At 37.7% G+C, this 18,534-nt stretch overlaps 1 protein-coding gene across 4 annotated transcripts; it reads left to right on the forward strand.

Annotated features, from left to right (window-relative positions):
* The first annotated feature begins 6,974 nt into the window (after nt 1–6,974).
* On the forward strand, nt 6,975–14,444 carry LOC122397201. Of its 4 annotated transcripts, XM_043396197.1 has the most exons (12): nt 7,024–7,144; nt 7,390–7,430; nt 7,516–7,578; nt 7,841–7,969; nt 8,040–8,174; nt 8,276–8,433; nt 8,735–8,800; nt 9,098–9,248; nt 9,336–9,536; nt 12,101–12,728; nt 12,798–13,074; nt 13,151–14,444. In XM_043396197.1, exons 2-12 carry the CDS (start codon nt 7,419–7,421, stop codon nt 13,284–13,286), a joined length of 1,956 nt encoding a protein of 651 aa, XP_043252132.1. In that variant the 5' UTR covers nt 7,024–7,144; nt 7,390–7,418; the 3' UTR covers nt 13,287–14,444. The 4 variants fall into 4 exon arrangements, with proteins under 4 accessions (XP_043252134.1, XP_043252130.1, XP_043252133.1 ...); XM_043396199.1 differs by lacking the exon at nt 7,390–7,430 and having other exon boundaries at nt 6,975–7,027; XM_043396195.1 differs by lacking the exon at nt 7,390–7,430 and having other exon boundaries at nt 7,000–7,144.
* Nucleotides 14,445–18,534: the final 4,090 nt, after the last annotated feature.

Genomic DNA, 18,534 nt, shown 5'->3' on the forward strand with positions numbered 1-18,534 from the left:
TAGATCTAAGTTAGGTTTGGGTTAGGTCTGGATTAGATCTGGGTTAGGTTTGGGTTAGGTCTGAGTTAGATCTGAGTCAGGTCTGGGTTAGGTCTGGATTAGATCTGGGTTAGGTCTGGATTAGATCTGAGTTAGATCTGAGTTAGGTCTGGATTAGATCTGAGTCAGGTCTGGATTAGATTTGGATTAGATCTGGGTTAGGTCTGGATTAGATCTAAGTTAGGTTTGGGTTAGGTCTGGGTTAGGTCTGGATTAGATCTGAGTTAGGTTTGGGTTAGGTCTGAGTTAGGTCTGAGTTAGGTCTGGATTAGATCTGAGTCAGGTCTGGGTTAGGTCTGGATTAGATCTGAGTTAGATCTGAGTTAGGTCTGGATTAGATCTGAGTCAGGTCTGGGTTAGGTCTGGGTTAGGTCTGGATTAGATCTGGATTAGATCTGGGTTAGGTCTCATTTACACTGTTGTTGTATTTTGTAATTTCCAAGTGTATGATATCTGTTTGGTTTGTACTTGAAAGAATGTCGAGCGAGACTTGACGAAGGTGCTACTGAGATCAAAATTGATGTCGAATCACACTCGACATAGGAGTGCAAAGGGTTAAGGGGTAATGCCACTCTAGAATCTTAAAAAAATGCTAAAAATTTTTTTTGTCTTAAATGATGGCTTAGGGCCTTAGAAATAAGGCACAATAAGTTTTATAAGGGGGAAAATGTTTTCAGTGCTTATTCCGTGACATGTGGCTGGAACACGTTGCAGCGCGCTCCGAGCTCCTTCCAAGAGCGTTTGTGTGACGCACTGCTTTTATTACTATACTGCCTGGAATAATAAAGGAATTCTATGCTTCAAATTGGAGACCTAGATGGCGCAAGTGATTAAAAAACAAGTGAGTAAATAAAACCCAAATATATTTGTGTAGCATCAGTTCAAACGCTGAATTGCTATTATAAATGAAACGACATGTTTCGCGACGCACCACAAATAACGAACCGAGCAATGAAATTCATACAACGATTCAACAAAAAGCAACTGATCGAATATATCAAAGAGACGACCGTTGAATCGATTTGAAATGGAGTCGCCGCGGCTCGAAAGCGTTAGCGGCACATCTGCCAAAAAAACTGAAACTGTCCGAAGATTGTTACAACGTTGAAGTCGATGGAAGCATTCGGTTACCGTCTATTGAACTTTATCGCTGTTTTCTCTGCTATTTCAGAAGTCGTAGCGTGTAAAACGTGCAAATCAAATGTGAAATTTACAAGCTATAGAAATATTCTCAAAGTTTCAAGTAGAAAATTTTAGCAAGTATTAATGCAATATATTAATAATTATATTATAATATAAAATTTAACCAAAAATATAATTATAGGAGTGAAATAATGGCTGAAGGGTCGAGTTCTGTTGCTTATCCTGAAGAAAGCAAGCCGACAAAGCAGGAACTAACAGACGCAGTTCAGTGTTTCCTGAATATTTTACGAGAGCAAGATATAATCAATGACAACTCAAGTGATGTCTTCAAGCCTCGTGTAAAAATTATCGCCAACAAACTATTTAATTATTTCTGCGAAATGGACTCCACGAAGAGTATGAAATGTCTGACGACACTGATTCGTCTACGGTGGTATGGCAGAGGTTGAAACATGTTCTATCTCATCGTCGAGGCCATGGATGCTGTGTATGAAGATATCGTCCGTTTAGAACAACTCGATAGTGATGATACATTTCGATGCAGCATCCATGAAAAGGATTGTTTTTTCAAAAAAAAAAAAAGAAAGAGTTGCGCATTACAAAATGTATTCAAATTATATAATTGGTGGTTAAAAGATCAGAAATAAACGTATCTTTTCAAAGCAATTTACTTAATTATTGTCAATTTGCTTCATTTCTGGAAGATATAGAATGCGAATACACCGAATTAATTGAAATCCAATGTGATCCAGATTTTTATGTTTATCTGTAGATCGGTTTCCTAAAATCTTATTGTTTGTTATATACTGGCTATGTTCGGAAGCACTTATTTATACGAGCGACTATTTTCTTTAATGAAAAATAACAGAAATTCAGTAAAGTCAAGATCAACCGATTTATCATCAATTTTAAAAATTGCATCGGCTGAATATATTCAATGATGTAGAAGGAGTCGGCAAAACGTTTCCAACGCCAGACTAAAAATGTTATAATTGCAGGATTTTATTATAAATGCAGACCAGACGGGATGCGAGTATCGCGCTAATATAAAGAGAAGGCATTCCTATACAGCTCAATACTCCGTCACTCTTGCGGACAAATTAATACCTAAAGTATTCAATTTACGTTGCCAAATAGCAACATAATCACAGTATAAACGTACATACAGTATTAAGTACATGACCGGAGTGACTCCTGGCGTTCTTATACGTTTTATAAGTAATATATATGGTGGTAGAACTTCCGATAATGTAATTTTTGAACAAACATCATTAATTATTTAAAAAATGACACTATCACGGTCGATAGAAGACTTACAATTGATAAACTGTGTAAAGACAATGACATAAAATTGATTCGTTCTCCTTTCTCGAGAGAAAAAACACAATTGTCGAAGGAAGAAGCACTTTTTGGCGCCGAGATTGCCAAAGCTTGAGTGCACATAGAGCAATCTAATCGGAGGCTCGAAACATTTAAAGTTTTAAGTTACGGAATGCCTTCGGGCTTAGTCAAGAAGGGCGAACAAATGTTTACCATTATATGTGGAATTGTAAATTTGAGCTCACCGATTTTAAAACGATAAATTTAATGAATACACGTGTTAATAAAAAAAGCTTGGTGTTCTTCGTTGACGTGTTGAATTTGTGAATTCCAATGGACTATTTAGCGACAAAGACATTACTTTTTCGAAACACCTTTCTTTGGAAGAATATACAACTGTTTACGTCAGGATTCTATCGGCATTGATAAAGGAAAATTTCTCCGGGCTTACTTGGTTCATTCCGCTTCGGAGGGGGGCAGTGTGGCGGCCGTACAAAAGAGCTTCAGGTAGCACTTCCGGCGTGGATCTGTGGCGTCCAACGTGGGGCTGGATCGCCTGTAGCCTCATGTCGACAATTTGTTGATCCGGCTCTTGTGTCCACACGATAAAGCTGCGGCCAAAGGAGGAGAGCGTCAAGAATGCTAGGGGTGCTAGGTTATCTCAATGAGAAGCGGTATTACACGACAGTTGGTTAACAATTTTAATTATTTGAAACGTATACAGTAATTAGTACGCACAACCTGGTCTTTGTTCGGTGAGGTGTTACGCCACGATGTTCCACACGCGGTGGACAGACTCGGAATGGCGACACGCCACGATGCTGCGCGCGCGGCAAATAAACTCAAAATGGCGGCACGCCACGATGCTGCGCGCGCAATGAAACAGAAGACGGAATATCGAATAACGCGCGGTTCGCGGTACAGCGAATAGAAACACAGTATCGCGATTGTCAACTCACGCGCGAGAAACGAACATCAACGTTTTTTGTCCCTTATGAGAAATAGTACTGTAACGTCCGCGTAGCGTACGTCCCCCCACTCTGGCCCCTCGGCCGTATATTACGAATAGTTACTTACTAGATACTAAGTAACTAGATACTAACTACTAGATACTAAGTAACTAGATTGCGGAAACCGCTCGCATCATAAAATATTTATAACCATTATGTTCATTCTTTAATAATTATTATATTCAATCACTAAAAAGGAATTTTTTTTCTCGAAAATGCCTAGGATTTCGAGTACATGCCTATTCACCAAAAATGCTTGTAATTGACCCCTCTAACTAAATATAATTTTTTTAGTATGATTTGAAATTTTTTAATTTCGTCTAAAAATTTCACACTTTCTCGAATTTTTTTCTGGAAAGTGGGTAGGAATTCAAGGGTATGTTTATTCATCAAAAATGCTTGTAATTGACTCCTATAACTAAATATAATTTTTTTAGTATGATTTGAAATTTTTTAATTTCGTCTAAAAATTTCACACTTTCTCGAATTTTTTTCTGGAAAGTGGGTAGGAATTCAGGGGTATGTGTATTCACCAAAAATAATTGTAACTGACCCCCGCAACCGAAAATAATTTTTTCTTAACGATTTGAAATTTTTTTTTCCGTCGAAAAATTTAGGCATCTTGGTCTTGGTTAGGTCTGGGTTAGGTCTGGGTTAGGTTTGGGGCAGGTCTGGGTTAGGTCTGGGTCAGGTCTGGGTTAGGTCTGGGTTAGGTCTTGGTTAGGTCTGGGTTAGGTCTGGGTTAGGTTTGGGTCAGGTTTGGGTCAGGTCTGGGTTAGGTCTGGGTTAGGTCTAAATTAAGTCTAGGTTAGGTCTGGGTTAGGTCTGAATTAAGTCTGGGTTAGGTCTGGGTTAGGTCTGGGTTAGGTCTGGAATAAGTCTGGGTTAGGTCTGGGTTAGGTCTGGGTTACGTTTGGGTCAGGTCTGGGTTAGGTCTGGGTTAGGTCTAAATTAAGTCTGGGTTAGGTCTGGGTTAGGTCTAAATTAAGTCTAGGTTAGGTCTGGGTTAGGTCTGAATTAAGTCTGGGTTAGGTCTGGGTTAGGTCTGGAATAAGTCTGAATTAAGTCTGGGTTAGGTCTGGGTTAGGTCTGAATTAAGTCTGAATTTCGATTTGGGCGTACCTAACCCAGACCTAACCCAGACCTAACCCAAACCTAACCCAGACCTAACCCAGACTTAATTCAGACTTATTCCAGACCTAACCCAGACCTAACCCAGATTTAACCCAGACTTAATTCAGACCTAACCCAGACCTAACCCAGACCTAACCCAGACCTATCCCAGACCTAACCCAGATCTAACCCAGACTTAATTCAGACCTAACCCAGACCTAACCCAGACCTAACCCAGACTTAATTCAGACTTATTCCAGACCTAACCCAGACCTAACCCAGATCTAACCCAGACCCAACCCAGATCTAACCCAGACTTAATTCAGACCTAACCCAGACCTAACCCAGACTTAATTCAGACCTAACCCAGACCTAACCCAGACCTAGGTTTGGGTTAGGTCTGGGTTAGGTCTGGAATAAGTCTGAATTAAGTCTGAGTTAGGTCTGGGTTAGGTCTGAATTAAGTCTGAATTAAGTCTGGGTTAGGTCTGGGTTAGGTCTGGGTTATTTTATTCTTTTATATATATATATATATGGGTGAACTTTTAACAGTGGAACTAAAACTATGAATTCTCAAGTTGAAATGTTAAAGAAAATCAATTTTACCTCGCCCGTAGCAGTACTGCGATGTTACCGCCAGGTGGCGAAGCTTCTCGAGCGCTTTCTCGCAAGAGAATTGCATCATCCGCGTAGCGTACGTCCCCCCCACTCTGACCCCTCGTCACTATATTACGAATAGTTACTTACTAGATACTAAGTAACTAGATTACAGAAATCGCTCGCATCATAAAATATTATAACCATTATGTTCATTCACTAATAATTATTATATTCAATCACTAAGTATAATATTTAATCCTATTCACGTATTAATCGTTATGTTTATTCATTGTTATTTATTATACTCATTTAGGTCTTGTAAAAATTCATAAAAGTTAGTTAATTAATGTAACAGAGTTTGAGCACATGTAGGGTTAAGAAATATAGATTTTATATACCTTTGAAATTAGCTGGACGTGAGATATTAGCCGAGCGTGATCGCCAGTAAACAAATCAAAGAATGTTATTTACATCCGGCGTCACCGGAGATTTCGATGCACTTGTAGGGAGCATGAAGTAACTCCCTAGTTACTCCCGCAGATGGCGCGATGGCCGCCGATGCCAACCGTTGAGAGAGGCCGGGATGCTATAGGGAATTTGTCCCTAGGTACTCCCTGTGGGGTTATTTTTATTATGTGGTATGCCTGGCGAGTGAGTGTGGATGTTGGCAACGCTGGGGCGCGAGAGGGGGACGCGCGGAAGTCCCATGTATGGAGAGAGTGTGATGCACACGTGGAGAGAACATTGTGAAAAATATATATACGTTAATTTGTTAAACAGAAAGAGGCTCATTTAATTTGACTACCAAATTCCTCCCACACTCCCTGGGCCTCTAGAGACACGAGACAATCGAGAGGTCTTCCCCGAGCAAGCCTGAGAGACAGTCCAATAAAGCACTCGTCCGCTATGCCACGTGTAATTATTGTGTACAACCCTGTGCCCACATACGTAGGCCAGCGCCTACACACTCAATTATGCCAGATCTGGCCACACCGCCAGATTTGTCTCCCTAGAGACAAATCCCCTAGTGCACCCCAGCCCCTCTAGTGGTTTGTATTGAACTGCTGCACTAAATAAAACTCTTTATTCTTCCGTGCTACACGTCTTTTTTTCTAACTGACGATACCGAGAGGAAAGCTCGAACTAACTCTTCCTTTTGTTTCTTACGAGGCGCGAGTCTTATTATCTAAGCTTACCAACTACTTATTCTAAAATCCCTAACATGTGACTAGAAACTAACTAACCTAACTTGACCTAGTTGACTTAAGATGGCGCGTCGATCGCCGGCAACACTGGCCGCTGGTCGCTACAACCTCTGCGGTGGATAGGTATCTGCTGGGAGAGTCTTCAATATATACACTTAATACGATTGCGTTCACAAAGACTTTTATTTCGAATACACGCTTCGGTTTTTATGTGCTTCTGTCTTCCCGAGGGCGTCGAACAGAACTGGGCCCTTTTCATCCCTTGGGCCATGTACCAAGGGGGGCGCGCCAACTTAAATCTAAATACTACAAACTAGTGACTTTTACTTAAACTAACTAAAGCTAACTAGACTAGGGACTTGACTAGATGGCGCTTGTTACTACTGTGACGTTAGCCGCCACAACCTCTATCTCAACTGCGCCATCTGCGGGAGTAACTAGGGAGTTACGTTATACTCCCTACAGTAGCATAAAGAGAACTGTGATCGGAAGAACGCCTAGTTTACAAGTGCCCTTGACCGTTTTGACGTTTACGGCGCTGTCGGTCGCTCTGACATTCAACATGGCCACCTGATAATGTAGCAGACGATATAGGTGGTATGAAATATTGTAAATAAAATTCGTTTTTTAGCTTTAATTATGAGTGGACGTGTGCAAAAAGATGGTAACGATGATTCTGATCGTATTGACGATGCAGTGGATCCTAGAGTGCAGGTAAACCAGTACGTGATTCGGGGAATAATTTATTTCAGAAGCCAGCCACTTGTGATATTGACATTTACACGTTGCGTCTCGTAAAATGCTTAATTATACTTTATTCGTTGTTAACATATGATTATCCTGATTTTCAAATCTTTCCCAATTCCTGGTAATGTTTAATGCTTTTACGATTGTCGGTTTTATTTACCGTTTTACCAAATATTTTCCATTTTTCTTTGAACGTTAATTTTCTATTGCAGCACTATACCAATTCATCTTGTTAATCCAGATGTTAATGAACGTAAAGCAATTCTTTTATACAGTAATATTTTTTGGAATCCACAGCGAATAGAATTTAATTTTTTCACGGTCAATTATTATTTCAGGTCGAACTCGAAATATTGAATACTGCTACCGACGATATCAACAAGCTTGAAGTTGATTTGGATGTAAGTACGATTAAACAACTAATATTTCCTCTCGAAGGACCTAAATTAGCAATAAGTTTTGAAACGGATAATGTTTTTAAAGATTATTTTACAGTTATTTACAACGTTGTCTAAAAAAAACCATTTCGCGACTCGAAATGTTATCGAATTGAAATCCATCGAATTTATCGTTAGAAATTTAGATGTACGAAACCGCAAACTGCATTTTAAACTTTGTTTTTCAAGATTCTACGAATTTGTAAATTATACGTTCTCCGTTTAGGAAGCGAGAGCAACTTTCAGGGAATTACTTTGCGAATCTACGTTGAAAATTGACACGTTAGCCAAGAAACTTGGCACTTGCATTGAAAAGTCTAGACCGTATTACGATGCCAGGTTCAAAGCGAAAGAAGTAAGACAGGTTAATTAAATTACTCGACAACGTATAAATAACAATTTAACGCGTAAACTGTTTCTCCGAGGCTTTACAAGAAACGCAAAAAGCTGCTATTAGATTCGAAAGAGCCAATAGCCAGCACGCGGCTGCTAAAGAAATGGTTTACTTGGCCGAGGAAGGTTTGAGAACCGAAGGCAGATGTTTCGACCATGCTTGGCAGGTATTTGAAACAATGTTAATTTAGTTAGAAGAAATTAATTTGATCTTGAGCGATTTAAAGATTGTTCGTTTCGAAGGAATGTAGTTTGATGACTTTTGTAGGAAATGTTGAACCACGCAACTTCCAGAGTCAATGAATCTGAACACGAAAGAGCATTGTCAGAGGCGGAGCACAGGCATACCACTACGTTGTATCATAAAGCAGAGCACGAAGTTCAGAGATTGCAGAACGAACTAAAACGTACGATTGCTAAATCTAGGTACGCACCTGATACACGTTTCGTTACTAGCTTTGTTTCTAGCTAGCGACATCGAATGATTTTCTAGTTTCTATGACAACGCATGGAATGTAACGCATTTAATCAATACATACGACAGTTTTAGATACAGGTATTTCGACGATACCACGTTCAGTTTTTATCCCATGATTTTTGACATTTACTTTCGCCCCCCCCCCACATGAGTATTTGATAATTTATTTTTTGAATGTTTACCATGTTTATGTTAAGTTTGTATAGATATTAGAATATTTATGTCTTTTGGTTATATTCATGTTGGCAGTATGGGTGCACGTCGCAGCTTGCTTCTGATAAACAGTATCGCCTACAGGCACAACTTGCTCATGTTGTAAGTAGGATAGATATTATTTTTTTATTTTTCTCACCCCCGATAGTCATTTTGTGTGTGTTCTGTTCTATTCCACCTCGAACCATCACCCCTCTTTGCACACGAGTTATATTTTTAAAAAATATTTCATTGTCGAATACATGAACATATAAATTTGCTTTATCAAAGAACGCTTCTTATAGTATACGATATAATACAACATTTTTGAAAGTAGTAAGCTTCTGTCGAAGAGAAAAAAACGTGGTACGTATTTAAAACTCTATGAAGAAATTAATTATCAAATAATTTATTATACAGGCCGTACTACGAAATGAAAGCGCATTTTAATCAAATGTTGGAAGAACAAAAATTAAGAGTAAGTGCGTTAGAAAGATCAGTCGGTGATGCTAAAATGACCTACGCAGAGGCATTGAGAAACTTAGAAAAAATTAGTGATGAAATTCATAGGGTATAATTATTTTTCAATCCCTTTTGAAACTATTTAAACGTTAAATATGAAATAATCTGCAATTATTTTTATATTCTCAATTCGCAGACTAGAAGATACGATGGGTCGGATGAATTTGACAAGCAATCGAGGGACATGATTAACCAGTCCGTTGCGCAACCTAATGCAACAAATTCAACAGATTCCAGCGTGACTGGATCACCCGATAGTACAGATTATACCAGTGATGAATATTTACGCCTTCCTGATAAAATGAGCCCTAGTACACCGTGTCCTGTGCCTACAAGAGTAATTATTTTATATTACTTATACAGGGTGGGGTGTTCGACCAACCCTGGGAGAAATTTCAACGGGAGATTCTGGAGGCCAAAATAAGACGAAAATCAAGAATACTAATTTGTTGATGGAGGCTTCGTTAAAAAGTTATTAACGTTTAAAGTTCTGCCCGTACTGAATTTTTTTCTAGAAAGTGGGTGGGATTTCGGGGGTAGGTCTATTCACCAAAAATTATTGTAATTGACCCTTGTAACTATATATAATTTTTCCAGAACGATTTGAAATTTTTTACTTTTGCCGAAAAGTTTTATTTTTAACAAATTTGTATGACGTCCTACGGAAATTGCGTTTAGTACTATTTTGTAAGTATCCACGAGCTCTATTTCCATACTAAATTTCATTGAGATACGTTCGCTATTCTAGAAATTATGGATGTTTGAAGATCGAGCCAATTTTTTTGAGGTTTTTCTCACTTTACGGTGTTAAGGAACAACTTTTTCAATATTGTTAGAATTTGTACATATTCTTCGCTAAAATACGCGTTATTTGCATTTTGAAACATTAAAATCGTCCAATCCGTTCAGAAGTTATGAAATTTTAAACATTCGCATGAAATTTTCAAGTGACATTCCTGGCCATAGAATATATTTTCAGTAAGGAATTTTTTTCTCGAAAATGGTTAGGATTTCGAGGGTATGTCTATTGACCATAAATGATTGCAATCGAACCCCATAACGGAAAACAATTTTTTCAAAACGATTTGAAATTTTTTTTTCGTCGAAAAATTTAGGCATCTTGGTCTTGGTTAGGTCTGGGTCAGGTCTGGGTTAGGTCTGGGTCAGGTCTGGGTCAGGTCTGGGTCAGGTCTGGGTCAGGTCTGGGTCAGGTCTGGGTCAGGTCTGGGTCAGGTCTGGGTCAGGTCTGGGTCAGGTCTGGGTCAGGTCTGGGTCAGGTCTGGGTCAGGTCTGGGTCAGGTCTGGGTCAGGTCTGGGTCAGGTCTGGGTCAGGTCTGGGTCAGGTCTGGGTCAGGTCTGGGTCAGGTCTGGGTCAGGTCTGGGTCAGGTCTGGGTCAGGTCTGGGTCAGGTCTGGGTCAGGTCTGGGTCAGGTCTGGGTCAGGTCTGGGTCAGGTCTGGGTCAGGTCTGGGTCAGGTCTGGGTCAGGTCTGGGTCAGGTCTGGGTCAGGTCTGGGTCAGGTCTGGGTCAGGTCTGGGTCAGGTCTGGGTCAGGTCTGGGTCAGGTCTGGGTCAGGTCTGGGTCAGGTCTGGGTCAGGTCTGGGTCAGGTCTGGGTCAGGTCTGGGTCAGGTCTGGGTCAGGTCTGGGTCAGGTCTGGGTCAGGTCTGGGTCAGGTCTGGGTCAGGTCTGGGTCAGGTCTGGGTCAGGTCTGGGTCAGGTCTGGGTCAGGTCTGGGTCAGGTCTGGGTCAGGTCTGGGTCAGGTCTGGGTCAGGTCTGGGTCAGGTCTGGGTCAGGTCTGGGTCAGGTCTGGGTCAGGTCTGGGTCAGGTCTGGGTCAGGTCTGGGTCAGGTCTGGGTCAGGTCTGGGTCAGGTCTGGGTCAGGTCTGGGTCAGGTCTGGGTCAGGTCTGGGTCAGGTCTGGGTCAGGTCTGGGTCAGGTCTGGGTCAGGTCTGGGTCAGGTCTGGGTCAGGTCTGGGTTAGGTTTGGGTCAGACTTAATCCAGTCTTAATCCAGACCTAACCCAGACCTAACCCAGACTTAATCCAGACCTAACCCAGACCTAACCCAGATCTAACTCAGACCTAACCCAGACCTAACCCAGATCTAACTCAGACCTAATCCAGACCTAACCCAGACCTAACCCAGACTTAATCCAGACTTAATCCAGACCTAACCCAGACCTAACCCAGATCTAACTCAGACCTAACCCAGACCTAACCCAGATCTAACTCAGACCTAACCCAGACCTAACCCAGACCTAACCCAGACTTAATCCAGACCTAACCCAGACATAACCCAGACCTAACCCAGACCTAACCCAGACCTAATCCAGACCTAACCCAGACTTAATCCAGACCTAACCCAGACCTAACCCAGACCTAACCCAGACTTAATCCAGACCTAACCCAGATCTAACTCAGACCTAACCCAGACCTAACCCAGACTTAACCCAGACCTAATCCAGACCTAACTCAGTCCTAACCCAGACATAACCCAGACCTAACCCAGATTTGTTAGGTTGGGTTAGGTCTGAGTTAGATCTGGGTCAGGTCTGGGTTAGGTCTGTTTCAGGTCTGGGTTAGGTCTGGAAGACCATTTCTGGCTAGAAATCGTATTTTCGGTAAGGAATTTTTTTCTCGAAAATGGCTATGATTTCAGGATAGGTCTATTCACCAAAAATAATTATAATTGACCCCCGCAACCGAAAATAATTTTTCCAGAATGATTTGAAATTTTTTAATAACTTTTTAAGTCAACCTCAGTCATGAAATTGATATTCTTGATTTTCGTCTTATTTTACCCTCTAAAATCTCCAATTAAAATTTTTCCCAACACCCTGTATAGTTTAATAAAGGTAACTGTAAGTTAACCTTAACAATTACTGTTGTGTTACCATTCAGATTGACAGAGAGCCTTCCGAATATTTGGGCCTAAATAATTTGAACCTTTCATCCACGGAACCTCGAAAATACATAAAGCGGGACCGTCCAAAAAGCATTGCAACAACCGACACAAAACATATCATATTATTAAATCAAACGAGTTCATCGACATCGCAATTGTCCGATTTGTCAAACGTTATTTCGCCTATAGAAAAACGAGTAACGATTCAAACACCGGTGGTAACAAACAGTAGTAACACTACCGTACAAAATGGCGAGGAATGGACGGAGATTAGCTTAAATAATTCTCCGGATGAAGTTTACTACAATAACGAAGTCTATTCGGACGAGGAGGATCAAATTCCTTACAAACCGTTACCGATGGATCTGAGTCCGGATAGTAGCAATCCAGTAGCCAATGGCGCGAATGTTCAACCATTTGGCGAAGGTTCTAGTCGAAGAAAATTGATAACTCAAAAGTCGCTGCCTGCCATCTCAAAGGGAAACGAAGTTACTTTGAGCGCTGAGAAGAAGGCAGAAGTTACGAGGAGTCCATCGATAAAAAATAAGAACAAAATTGATAGCAGTTTAGCTAATTGGATAACTCGAAGTTCAGCGGGCGGTGAGATCAGTGGAGGTAGTTCAGGTAAGCAGTTTTAACTAGCAATTTTGTATCGTTTCGTATGGAAATGTAATATTTTGTTAAATATTGTAGCAAACTCGAGCAGAAGACAGTCACTTGATATGTTGTGGAGTGCAGGAACCGGAGAACGAGTGAAAGAATTACTGAACCATGGTATGATGATGCTGAACATATCTAGCCTGACGGAGGGGCGTTCTAGCGAACAAAAAACGGCTGAGAGAGATAAGGAGAAGTCTGAAAAATCCGAGAAACTAGAGGGAAAAGGAAAGAAGGTTCCTAGCCCGTTAGAAAAGACATTAACCTATCTGAATGCAGACGAAGAGACATCCGACAGTGAAAGTTTGGCAAGGTATGTTACTTTTCTCAGATATTCGATCACACCAATTACTTTATTCATTGTACGTGTTCGATTATGCAAAACTTAGCGTGGAAATGTTAACGGAGGATCAAATCTCTTCGCTTATGATGGAACCCGATATGAATCAAGTATGCCAAGAAATCCTAGGAACTCCTTTAGTCGAAGTGTGCCCGTTATTGCAACAACTGCAACAACAACAATAGCATTCCTTTCCATAACGACATTGACTCAATTTAATTGAAACGACAACAATAGAAAGTGTTCAAAAACTACGATAAAGGAACGAACTAGTTAAGACCGTAGCTTAATCTTTAATTTAATTCATCGTTGCAATTTAGTTACAGCGCTTTCATTATTCCCATAGAGAAGTAAGATTCGAAGGATCTTTCTGCGCAGTTTTTAAAAATCTGATTGTAATTCGAATTAATTCGCTAGAAATGATTTGTACATACTCGGTAGAAATTTTTAATATAATATACAAATATTTAATTATCATTTACGGAGCTGGATGGCAGAATGTTGCGTCCTGAAGCCTAATGAGAACCTTTGGTGCATACGTTCATAGAAATATTTTAGTCGTTACTTGGAACAGAATATCATTCCATTAAATTCGTTTAGCACATAGTGTCTAGTATACATCGGGGAACTTACTCGGTAAGAGAAGCAATACGTAGTGAATATTATATGGTCCTATCGTTTGTTCATCTTGCTCGTACCTATTACGTAGGAAAAATAAGAAGAAGAAAAAAATCGACATTTTTCCACGGAGTACTAAAACTTTACTATTTAGAAACTGTTTTGCCTGTCTACGTTAAGAGCACGACTATACAAGCAATTCGTTTTTTATATTGCTGCGAAAGAAGTACAACGCCAGCCAATAACAATTATAATCTTGGTAAAGTTGCACGCTCTTCGAATCGCTAAGTAGAACTTGTTTAAATAAGAACAAAATGATTCTAAATGAAAAAAAAAATTTGGCAGCTTTGATAAACATAATGTTTCACGTACCAAGCTTTAATATACTTACTGATCGTAATAGTGTTCATCTGTCGAGCTCAACAGAACATTTTTAACTTTTCCTCAACTCTGACGAGATATATAGATAATATTTATCAATTAAGTACTTTGTAGTTGTCGAAATATGTATTTAAAATATAATTAATATAATCAAGTAATTATTACGCGTGAATTTAGACAATCCAATCGGTTATAATATTAATGGTTGGAAAATATTTAATTTAACGAGTGAAACACTAAAAGTCATAACATATTCTTAAGTTTGAATCATTTTTATTACTATATACAGAGTGTTCAGGCCAACCCTGGGAAAAATTTTAATAGGGGACTCTAGAGGCCAAAATAGGACGAAAATCAAGAATAGCAATTTGTTAATTGAGGATTCGTTAAAAAGTTATTAACGTTTAAAGTTTTAATCGTAATGAATTTTTTTCTGGAAAATGCGCAGGATTTCGGGGGTAGGTCAATTCACCAAAAATGCTTGTAATTCATCCCTCTAACTAAATATAATTTTTTTAGTATGATTTGAAATTTTTTAATTTTGTCTAAAAATTTCAGTACTTTTCCAAATTTTTTTCTCGAAAATGCGTAGGATCTCGGGGCTATGTGTAATGACGAAAAATGATTGTAATCGACCCCTGCAACCGAAAATAATTTTTCGAGATTTGAAATCTTTCGTGAAAAATTTGGTCGATTATTTCTTAAAAATTCGTTTTTCATTTTTAATAATATTGTTTAACGTCCTACAGAAAAGTTGTCCAATACTTTTTTGTAGATAACCATCAGCTCTACTTTAGAAAAAAGTTTCATTGAAATTTGTTTACTATTGTAGTAGTTATGGCCACTTGGAAATTGGACCATTTTTATGAACTTTAAGAATTTTTTTTCTCAAAAGTGCGTAGGATTTCGGGGGTACGTGTAACGACCAAAAATGCTTGTAATTCATCCCTCTAACTAAATATAATTTTTTTAGTATGATTTGAAATTTTTTAATTTTGTCTAAAAATTTCAGTACTTTTCGAAATTTTTTTCTCGAAAATGCGTAGGATCTCGGGGCTATGTGTAATGACGAAAAATGATTGTAATCGACCCCTGCAACCGAAAATAATTTTTCGAGATTTGAAATCTTTCGTGAAAAATTTGGTCGATTATTTCTTAAAAATTCGTTTTTCATTTTTAATAATATTGTTTAACGTCCTACAGAAAAGTTGTCCAATACTTTTTTGTAGATAACCATCAGCTCTACTTTAGAAAAAAGTTTCATTGAAATTTGTTTACTATTGTAGTAGTTATGGCCACTTGGAAATTGGACCATTTTTATGAATTTTAAGAATTTTTTTCTCAAAAGTGCGTAGGATTTCGGGGGTACGTGTAATGACTAAAAATGCTTGTAATTCATCCCTCTAACTAAATATAATTTTTTTAATATGATTTGAAATTTTTTAATTTTGTCTAAAAATTTCAGTACTTTTCGAAATTTTTTTCTCGAAAATGCGTAGGATCTCGGGGCTATGTGTAATGACGAAAAATGATTATAATCGACCCCTGCAACCGAAAATAATTTTTCGAGATTTGAAATCTTTCGTGAAAAATTTGGTCGATTATTTCTTAAAAATTCGTTTTTCATTTTTAATAATATTGTTTAACGTCCTACAGAAAAGTTGTCCAATACTTTTTTGTAGATAACCATCAGCTCTACTTTAGAAAAAAGTTTCATTGAAATTTGTTTACTATTGTAGTAGTTATGGCCACTTGGAAATTGGACCATTTTTATGAATTTTAAGAATTTTTTTCTCAAAAGTGCGTAGGATTTCGGGGGTACGTGTAACGACCAAAAATGCTTGTAATTCATCCCTCTAACTAAATATAATTTTTTTAGTATGATTTGAAATTTTTTAATTTTGTCTAAAAATTTCAGTACTTTTCGAAATTTTTTTCTCGAAAATGCGTAGGATCTCGGGGCTATGTGTAATGACGAAAAATGATTGTAATCGACCCCTGCAACCGAAAATAATTTTTCGAGATTTGAAATCTTTCGTGAAAAATTTGGTCGATTATTTCTTAAAAATTCGTTTTTCATTTTTAATAATATTGTTTAACGTCCTACAGAAAAGTTGTCCAATACTTTTTTGTAGATAACCATCAGCTCTACTTTAGAAAAAAGTTTCATTGAAATTTGTTTACTATTGTAGTAGTTATGGCCACTTGGAAATTGGACCATTTTTATGAATTTTAAGAATTTTTTTCTCAAAAGTGCGTAGGATTTCGGGGGTACGTGTAATGACTAAAAATGCTTGTAATTCATCCCTCTAACTAAATATAATTTTTTTAGTATGATTTGAAATTTTTTAATTTTGTCTAAAAATTTCAGTACTTTTCGAAATTTTTTTCTCGAAAATGCGTAGGATCTCGGGGCTATGTGCAATGACGAAAAATGATTGTAATCGATCCCTGCAACCGAAAATAATTTTTCGAGATTTGAAATCTTTCGTGAAAAATTTGGTCGATTATTTCTTAAAAATTCGTTTTTCATTTTTAATAATATTGTTTAACGTCCTACAGAAAAGTTGTCCAATACTTTTTTGTAGATAACCATCAGCTCTACTTTAGAAAAAAGTTTCATTGAAATTTGTTTACTATTGTAGTAGTTATGGCCACTTGGAAATTGGACCATTTTTATGAATTTTAAGAATTTTTTTCTCAAAAGTGCGTAGGATTTCGGGGGTATGTGTATTCACCAAAAATGCTTGTAATCGTCCCCTCTAACTAAACATAATTTTTTCAGAATGATTGGAAATTTTGTAATTTAATTTTTTTAGAAACTTTTTAGCGAAGCCTCGGTGAAGAAATTGATATTCTTGAACACCCTGTATAATACCATATAAGCGTGCGTCAGCAGTTTTAGATAGTGAATTGGATTGTCTAATCGCGGTAAGAAAGAAATTTAAATGAGAAATGCATGCGATATGCCATTTACCAAGAACAATACATATGTACATATATATGGAGATATTATTTATTTTTATTGTATTATTTTCCAGTAAGCAATATTTGATAATATTTTGAATAAGCTGTTGATAAAATTTTTATGTGAAAAGTCGCGAGTCAGATAAAAATATAATGGCTTTTTTCATGATGTATACAAAAGTCTATACCAAAGGTAAATAAAGTACAATTTCAGAGCAAGTAAATAAAAATGAAAATTTCTAATAGTTTTGTACAATCGGCTGGGTTCTTTTGTACGCGAACGTGTTAGCAAATTGTTTAAAGTGAAAAATGTGATAGCGTTAGTGTGTTTTAATTTTTTTTTTTTTTTTTGTAGGATTTTAAAATATATACACATACATGCATAAATTGTACAAATTGCAAAAAATGTATATCTTTTAACAAAAAAAATATTTTTTTAAAACTATAATTTTTACGTTTCTTTCGAAATTAATTTTAACCGTATACGATTGTTTAACAGAAGAAATGCCATTGTGATACAATCGCGTGATTTTATATAAATCGAGACGACTCGATGAGAATTTTCACGTGAAATTATGCGACTCCGGTATTACAAACAAAACTATACCGAACTGTGAAACTATTGCCGTCGAAAATTTGACATAATCATGTTGTTATCTCCGACGTTAGTCAAAAGTGGCCATGCTCCTAAATATTATCTTGGCTAAACTATAATGATAATGACGTTACATATAATACGAGCGCATAAATTATTAACAATGATTGTAAATATTTATTATTGTATATGTGACTGTAACTATGTATATATCGTCATCTTCATTAAAATACGGTTGCAAAAATATTTTATTGAAAAGTGAAATGTTTCCTCGTTCCGAGTTTCCAATTTGAAATGTTTGAAACGGTTTTTTAAAAACCATGGAAGAAGAATATCGGTGTCGATAATAAAGATTAACATGTGTTGCGTAGATTCTAGACAATTTGTACACGAATTAATTAATAATTGTACTTAAAATGTATTTAGTTTCTAGTAAATTTCTAGTAACTATTTGAAACGGTTTCGCCGGATGCGTCTAATCGTGATTCGCGCGGCGTCCGTTCGAACTAATCGGCGCTGCGATCGCGAACAGTGTGGCCAGATCGGGCATAATTCAGTGCATCGAAATCGACAATAGAGACAACGAACTTAGCATCTAACGGAGTGGTGGGGATAGCAAGCATATACTAACGCACGAGGCACGTATACGTGAGCTCGGTAATTCGCATAACTTCGGGAAATCGATAAAGAACGCTAGTGTCAGCCTTTCCTTCTTGCTCTTGTAACAACTGAGATACTACCTCGTGTAAGCAAAGTACCGCACTGAAAGAAAAATTTCGATAATTTTTTTTTAAGACACCCTGGTAATATTGTGACTATCAAAAAAAAAAGAAATTTATTTTTCGTCAAAAAATGTAGGCCTCTTTTTGAAT

Source organism: Colletes gigas, unplaced genomic scaffold (genome assembly GCF_013123115.1).
Source record: "Colletes gigas isolate AHSC1104 unplaced genomic scaffold, ASM1312311v1 Colletes_gigas_Sc00009, whole genome shotgun sequence".
Lineage (NCBI taxonomy): Eukaryota > Metazoa > Arthropoda > Insecta > Hymenoptera > Colletidae > Colletes > Colletes gigas.